This window comes from Quercus suber, unplaced genomic scaffold (assembly GCF_002906115.3).
Source record: "Quercus suber isolate HL8 unplaced genomic scaffold, Cork oak 2.0 scaffold_992, whole genome shotgun sequence".
Lineage (NCBI taxonomy): Eukaryota > Viridiplantae > Streptophyta > Magnoliopsida > Fagales > Fagaceae > Quercus > Quercus suber.
In genome coordinates, this window is record NW_027070407.1 from 163,337 (window position 1) to 171,862 (window position 8,526).

At 37.3% G+C, this 8,526-nt stretch overlaps 1 protein-coding gene across 1 annotated transcript; it reads right to left on the reverse strand.

The window, feature by feature from the left end:
* Nucleotides 1-1,120: 1,120 nt before the first annotated feature.
* Nucleotides 1,121-1,606, reverse strand: LOC111985073 (uncharacterized). The gene has a single exon (XM_024016705.1). It carries the CDS (start codon nt 1,604-1,606, stop codon nt 1,121-1,123), a length of 486 nt encoding a protein of 161 aa, XP_023872473.1.
* Between the last annotated feature and the right edge of the window lie 6,920 nt (nt 1,607-8,526).

An 8,526-nucleotide genomic window follows, 5' to 3' on the forward strand; every position in this document is an offset into this window, starting at 1 on the left:
CTTCATTTTGGGTTCCCTGAGATACCAGTCCCTTGCTTATGAATTGTTGGTTTCCAAGTTTTTTGGCTCTTTTCTTCATCATTGGGTGGCTGATAGGGATGTATCCATTCTTGTACTTTGGTTTTTGGCACTCCTTTTGCGCTGTCCTAATCTCATTTGGCTTTGCTACACGTCTCGAGGATCTCAAATCCCTGGCTGTCCTTGGGTACCTCAGTCTAATTCTTACCATTGGACTACTTGGTGATTTTCTGCCCTTGGCATGCTGGGCTTTTTCCTTCTTCCCTTTGTTTTCATGGATTCTAAGGCCTATCCATTCGTGGGCCTGGTTTCCTCCTTAAATCCTTTAATGGAGTTGGGCCTACCATACTTTTTTCTTTATTGTAGGCTCAAGTCTTTTATTTTCTCATAGAGTTCAACTCTCTATACCACTTTGGGCCTTGGTGCAACATGGTGACCTTTTTAGACCCCAGCAACAGTATATCTTTCCTCTGTGTCTTCTCTTACCATATTTTTGGATGTTCCATTGGGAGAGTATCCACCCCATTTTGTACCCCATAAAACTTAAGGCCTCATTCCCCAATTACAAAATTTTAGGGATCTATTGCCAAGAGGCTACAGTCAAGTAAGAAGCAAGAGAACTCAAATTATTTATTAAAAAAAAAAAAAACTAGCAAAACCCCTAGCTTTGCACCGTAGGTATTGATATCTTCATATGCAACCTCAAGGCTATGTGAACAGGGTATGAAGCCTACATATGCAAGCCTAAGTTCATGGAACTACTTATGAAAAAAATTTCTTGAAAAATGGGACGCAAAACTAATCCCACATTGGTAGGAAATGGTTATACAACCCAAATTTCAGTTATAAATAGCCCCCACGAACCCACTTTTCAAAACAAATCAAGTATTCTCAAGAAATATGAACTAGAATCGCTAAAAAAAAGATTGTAGAGGGAGTTCTTCTCAAAATTCTTTAAGGTCATTTCATTTCTACTTGGCCAAGGCTTCTCCTAGGTATTTGGCGCTTCAATTATAAGATTTACTAACCTTTTTTTATTTATTTATTTATTTTTTTTTTTGGAGAATGAAATGAACCATTATCTATTCATTAAAATTGAATCCTAGTGCATGGCTTCCAAAGCAACTGGAAGTGCATCTTCCATCCAATACATATCCTCATTCAAGATACTAGCATATCTAGCTAAAACATGAGCTACCCTATTACAATCCCTTCTAACCCAATTGAAAGACACCCTTATAATCCCACGTATGAGCCATTGAATATCTACAACCACATTCCCACAAACTGACAGGTTCGGACTTGGAGAAGAAAGTGCTCTCATAACATTAATACTATCACCTTTGATTATTAGCTCATAGAAACCCGCCTCAACGACAAACTCCACGGCTTTTCTACATGCCAATGTTTCTGCTTCTTCACTACCTGAAACTGATGGCCCTATTGCAGAGAACGCAGTCGTTACCTCTCCTCGCTCATTTCGTATCACAACCCCAAATCCAGACCGACCTCTCTCCTTGAATATGGTAGCATCAAAATTTAGTTTGAAGAATGGATGAGGTGGTGGACACCACACATTTCCTCCCATTTCCCTCGGTATGACAGCAAGTTGCTCTTGCGCCTATGCATTCTCCTCTAGCTATTTCTCAGCCCTTGTATTCAGCCATCTAGGATCCTTGAGCTTCCCACCATGCATCACACTATTCCTTTGGTTCCATAACATCTAGGCTTGCACCAAGAATAGCTCCATTTCCTTAAGTTCCAATCTGTTCATTAAAAAATCAAAAAGCTGCAACATATCTTACTAGCTGAGTGAACATTTATGCATTTGGTCTGACTTCCAGCCCACACATCATGGGCAGCAGGGCAGTCCCATATCACATGCACCTCAATCTCTAGGCTTTGCAAGCATATTGGGCAGCCAATTTTAGCAATTATATTTCATTTTGCTAAATTGCATCGGGTTAGCAGAATTTCATGACAAGCTCTCCATTCGAAGATTTTGACCTTGTTAGGAATCTTCATCTTCCATAAAGCCTTCCACGCCTTCTGCTCATCATTCCCCCTTGAACATTTTGCCCAATTCTCATTCCTCAGAACTTGCCAAGCCACATAACATCCAGATTTCATAGAATACCTCCCATTACTGTTATGCATCCAGCTTATTGAATCAGCCACACACCTTCGACTTAAAGGGATTTGACAGATGGCCTCTGCATCCTCACTTCGAAAAGAAGCCATGATAAGTTCTTGCTTCCAACAGTTTATGTCCGGATCAATCAGGTCTGCCACAAAACACTCTACCACATCCACATTTGCCGGATAAAGGATCCTATTAGTAGGGTGATTAGGAATCCATTTATCGACCTGAATTTTTATTGAGGCCCCATCTCCAACCCTCCAATAGCAGCCCACCTTTAGAATAGGTAGAGCAGCCAAAATACTTCTCCAAACATAGGAGCAATTAGGTGATTCAACAACATCAAAAAAATGAGACCGAGGAAAATACCGGGTTGAAAAACATTTGTATAAAAGCGATTCCTTTTGTTGCAGCAACCTCCATCCCTGCTTGGCTAGCATAGCCAAGTTGAAAGTTCTTAGGTCATGGAACCCCATTTCACCTTCCTTTTTTGCAATAGTCAGCTTATCCCAACTCTTCCAATGAATCTTCCTTTCGTTCCCCCTTGTCCCCACCAAAATCTTGCGCACATAGAGTTTAACTCATCACATAATTTTATTGGTAGTTGGAATACTCCCATAGTATAAGTGGGAATAGATTGGGCTACCACCTTGATGAGAACTTCCTTGCCTGCTTTTGATAGCAACATTCCTTTCCACCCTTATAGTTTTTTCCATACCCGATCCTTTAAGAAAGAGAAGGTTTGGTACTTGGCATGCCCAATAAGTGTAGACAAACCCAAATATGACTCAAACCTCTCCACCTCTTTAACACCCAAAGTCTCCATGATCTCTACCTTTTTATTATTCTGAGTATTACTATTGAAGTATACTGATGATTTATCCAAATTTATACTCTGACCTGAAGCCTTTGCATAAACTTGAAGAATATCAGCAATTACCTTAGCTTCATTACGGGTTGCCTGATAGAATAATAGAGAATCATCTACAAATAACAAGTTAGAAATTGACAGAATTGGTACACCATCAACAATAGCAAAGGTCAAAATCAAGCTTTACTTATTACCTAGCATATAGGTCCTCTCTTTTCTTTTCTTTTTTAATTTTTCTATTAATTTAAGTATATTATTTATTTTGTAGTTTAATTTATTTGCTTTCTAGGTTTAAATTCCTAGATGAGATTAAATATAGAGAATGGTTTCTACCTCAGGGTGTGCACACAGGCTCAATCATGCATATGAATCATGAGGAGCTTGCATAATCAACCTTGGTCATATACTAACCAGAAATCTATATTTTCATATTTGTTTGCCATGTTTGCTATTTGTTTGATTGTTAACTTTCAATAAAATGCTAGTAACATGCCTAGGGTTCAATAATCCTTTAGTAACATGATTAGGATGTTTGATTTGTTAGGGTTATATTTTTATGTAATTGGCATATCCTATGACAAAATGCACTTTACATGTAATTGGAGATACCTAAGTCAAGAAAGATGAATCTACAGATCTCAATACCTTCTTGATACTTGTTGATCTATCAAGATTTAATAAAGCTCAGTACCTTGATCTATCAAGCTAATGGATTTCAAAATGTAGCCTACAACGTTTGGATTCTAATTGGCTATTGTTTAAAAAAGAGAACAAAGCTAATTGGAATAGGGGAGCTTATCTAAACCTAATAGGAATAAGAGAGCCCATTTAAAAGGCCCATTAAGCTTCTATATAAGTAAGGTGGTAGAGAAAGAAAACCTTAACCCTAGAGAGCTTCATAAGGTTTTCTTTTTGAAATCCTAGATCTTCCAACAAAAGAAAGAGATCTTGTTGCAATTCTTATGTGTCTTTGGGTTCTATACCAAGCAAAGTCTCTAGCACAACAATTCAAGATTTTATTGGTGTTTTTATGTGAAGTTGCTACAAATCAACTTCAACATTCAAAAGGGTTGCTTGAAGTTAGTCACATACTAGAATCCATGCAAAATAGTTAGTCATATATTGAGATTTGTGCAAAGAGAAGAAGTCTCTACAAAATCAAGACCAATTAAGGATTGGCATAATGATTCAACTGTAGGTTAGTATTTTGGGATAAACCAGGTTTAGGGTAAGATTCCTTGTACTTGTAATTTCTTGATTTTGATTAGTGATTCTTGAGAGTGGTGACTTGAAAATCACTTAATGGAGTTTTTGTCTTGGGAAAGGTTTTTCCCATTAGTCAACAAATCACCATGGCAATTTAATTTCTGCTATACTCTAGATTATTTGGTGATTTGTTAATACCTTCACGATTTGTATGTAATTTGATATAATTAATCAACTTGGGCAATTGAATTAATTAACCAAGGTCCATCTATAACCCAACATGATTAATTAGAACACACATTAGGAAGATTGAATTGAATAGAGACATGATTAGGATTAGTTGAAGAACATGCTTGCTTGGTTTTCAAAATTCTAATTGCTGTGTGTGTGTGTGTGTGTGTGTGAGAGAGAGAGAGAGAGAGAGAGAGAGAGAGAGGTGTTGTATGATTAGGATAGGTCCATTAGAGGGGTCCTTCTTAAAATGAAGTCATTGAATATGTAAGTGAAGCTCAACTACCTCAATGGTCGGGCTTAGGTGCTTGGCATATTCTTAGGCCCATTCTCTAACTTCAAACTCAATGCTTGATTCATTGGGCCTCTATATAGGGGTCATGATTGGCTCTTGGACTTAAACTAGGTGGCGACTACCATTTTCTTTGCCTGATCCACTTGCTTGGTGGTGTAGAGTTGTTATTTACAATTATGTGTTTTGTTGGCTTATATTTCGTGCCAAATTTGATTATAATTTTATTCAATCTTTTGTACCCTGTTCTTATTGTGGGATTTGATTGTAAGGGTTGTGTGATAAAGAGAGAGAGTATGAAAACTCAAGCAATTGAAGACTGAAGAGTTTTTGTGGGTAGATTGCAACTAAGCATCCCACGAAGTAACTCATGTGACTTGCACATGCTAGAATGCGAAGAGTCAGGATATGATGGAGACAACTGTGTTTCGCAAGTATCTCGCAGGTAAGGCCTTCCCGCAAGACACCCGTGAGACATTCTGTTTTGCCAGATTGTCCATTCTGATACAGACTTTCTATACCTACACTATTTATACCCACATTACCCACAAATGTTGAGAAGTGCTTCTGAGAGAAAACTTTAGTTAAATACCTTGAGAGTTAGAGATTATTATACCCACAATCCTCTACAAATTTGCTAGTGAAATTTCCTCAACTCCTACCTCTCCATTTCCATACCATTGAGAGGCACTTACCACATCCTTTCAAAGTATCAAGTGAGGTTTTGGTGTTGCTGGGAAGTATTAGAAGAAGTCAAAGATGGCAAATGCAACATGGAGCTTATTGTGGGATCTGGAGAGTTAGACAAGACACGATTCTGAGAAGTCTTGTTAGAGTAGGAGCTTGAAGGGCTTAGGTACATCGGGTAGATTAGGCTTGGATGGTCTCTTGCTAACCCATGTATCCCAATTGATTGTCTAGTGGATCAATTTTCGCTTGGAGGGCGACGGAGAGGTTTTTCGCTGAGTTCTTCGGTTTCCTCTTTGATAACACATCGGCGTGTTATCTTGTTTTTGCATCTTTTTTCCCTACTCTTTTATATTCCATTTTACTGCTGTGTTGCTTTGATTATGGATTAGAGTAGCTTGTTTGTTTATCCACTCGCATTTACACTATTTCGCACTTAGTATTAAGTTAGTGTAAAATCAATCAAGCCATAACTTTAATTTGGGGGTCAAAACTGCTCTTGTATTTTCAACACATTTTCAAGCTTTTAGGTGGCGTACTCCCAACCCATATCTAAGGTGCTCCATACCAAGTTGCAATCATTTGCAATAATGAGGCCGCTCATAGTGACAACTTCGTTGAAGATAAAGAGTGGGACTCTATTATTCTATAGTCATAATCTAGTTAATAAGGCCCTCTTTAAGAAGCACAACTTTTTTCCTTTTGCGCACACACACTTGCATATTGAAACTCCTGATGGTGTTAGGTTACGGACTCTAGCTCCACTTAAGCTTTGAGTTCCTTAATTGGCAGGTAAATCCATTAATGTCGCAATGATGAAGATCAACCAAAATGACACATCCTCTTAAAGTTCCATTCCACCATGGTGGTGATACCACACCAACACACTATCTACCAAACATCCTAAGCTCCCAATTCCAAAATAACCTTCTCATGAATCTTGGCTCCAAACCCGGATCCACCAAGTCACACTTACAGTGATCATTAGTGCCTTATTGATCCAATAGAAAGTGTAAAGTTGTGATTTACAATTATGTTTTATGTCGGCTTTATTACATAACAAAAAGTATTGCAATTGCATTAATTTATTTCCTTGTATTTTGTGGGATTTTATTGTATTGGGTTGAGTATTAAGTTGGTGAAGAATCAAGCATGCAATGAAGATTAGTGCAATTTCGCGACTAGCTTGCAAGAAGTTCGCAAGTAAAGGTTTCCGCAAGAATGCCACGAGAGAAGCACATACTGGAAGCTAAAGAGTCAAGTGCTAGGCTGCATTTCGCGAGTACTTCGCAAGACAAACCATCTCGCGAGGTACCCACGAAATTCTCTACCTAGAGGATTTTAAGTGTGACTTTTTTACCCTTCACTCATACTATATATACTCTCATTACCCAAAAAAGTAAAGGAGGCTATTGAGAGAAAACCCTAGAGAGGTTTCTACAACACACCCACCTTTTAGAGAGAGAGAATTACTCATCATTTAGTGAGAAATCTCTGTAGTCTTTTCTCCTTCCCCTTTCTCATTGTCATACCTTGAAAGGAGATTTGTACCCAAACACAACCCACACCTATTAAGAGTGTAGAAAGTGTTTTGGAGCTTGGGAAGCATTTAAGATTTGCCAAAAGAAACTAGTGAGACTTAGGGATGCAATCGGGCGATATTGTGGGATCTAGAAAGCTAGTGAAGACAAGATTCTAAGAAGTTCGTTGGTAGCAAGAGCTTGGAGGGCTCAAATACATTGGGTAGACTAGGCTTAGAGGGTCTTTTGTTATTAGTGTACTCCAACTTATTCGCTAGTGGATCGATTTTGACTTGGAGGATCGCGGGGAGGTTTTTCGTCGAGTCTTCGATTTCTTCTTTGATAACACATCTTGGTATTATCTTGTATTTGTATTTCACTTCCCATACTCTTGTGCTTTACATTTATTGTTTATTATTCATGTTTATGCACTAGAGTAATTCCGGTTTATTGCGTTTCATTTACTCTTGTTCTACACTAAGATAAGTTAAAGTAAAAGCAATTAAGCCGTAATTTTTAAAATTAGGGGTCTAAACAAGCATTAGTGTTTCACACTAATTGAGCTTTCAGAAAGGACATTGGCTTAATCAACATAAATTTCTCAAAACAGCCAAATTTGCAATGAGAGAAAAAAAGGAAAAAAAAAAAATTGGAACTAAGAGAGAGAGAAGACATAATAAGGTGATTTGATGAATTGAAAACCTGAAAGGAAAATTTAAGCAAAAGTTATGAATAATTACCTAAAGAAGCGAAGGGATGCCACTGAAATTTTAAGAAGTCTCTCAATACACAACATCCAAGCCATTAAGTTTCTCAACCATGATGATAAGAACTGACTCTCATTCCACAAGTTTTGTGATGAAGTTTTACAAACAATGAGGGAATAAACAAAAAGAGTAAAAGTTAGGTACAATTCCTTAAGTACAATATTTTAGATACCTCAATTAAATTTAACTATGTGATTAAATTGACCAATGTAGTTGGATCTAATTTTCCTTGAAAAAATAATATTATTTTTGCTGTATTGGCCAACCATGTGGGTAAATTTAATTGAAGAATTTAAAATACTGCACCTCAAGAACTATATATAAATTTTACCCTAGTAGAAATTATACAAATAAAAATGCTATGAGTACAACAAAACTCACAATTTTTGCTATAACTTACTCACGTGGGCAAGTTGTGAATAGTGAAGTAAAAGTGGTAGATTCACGTGAATAAATTGTGGCAAAGTTATAGATTTTGTTGTTATATTAGCATTATCTTATACAACATGTAATTTGAACCCTCTCTCTCTCTCTCTCTCTCTCTCTCTCTCTCTCTCTCTCTCTATATATATATATATATATATGCTCAGTATAGGCGGGGCTAATTTTAAGAAGGATTTTGTTAATGGAGTCTTTTTCTAATTTGTATTGTATTATGCAAATGCTCCAATGTTCTACTATCTAGCTGATTTAGATACTGTGCAAAGTATACAAGTACATATAACGCTCCATAAGCCAAGCCCAGATACACTCTAACCCATTCTCACCTTACATTTTGCTTGACCAATTCAACC

Coding starts and splice junctions, on each gene's coding strand:
- LOC111985073 (XM_024016705.1), bottom strand. CDS start 1,606: ATGGGAGGAAATGTGTGGTGTCCACCACCTCATCCATTCTTCAAACTA.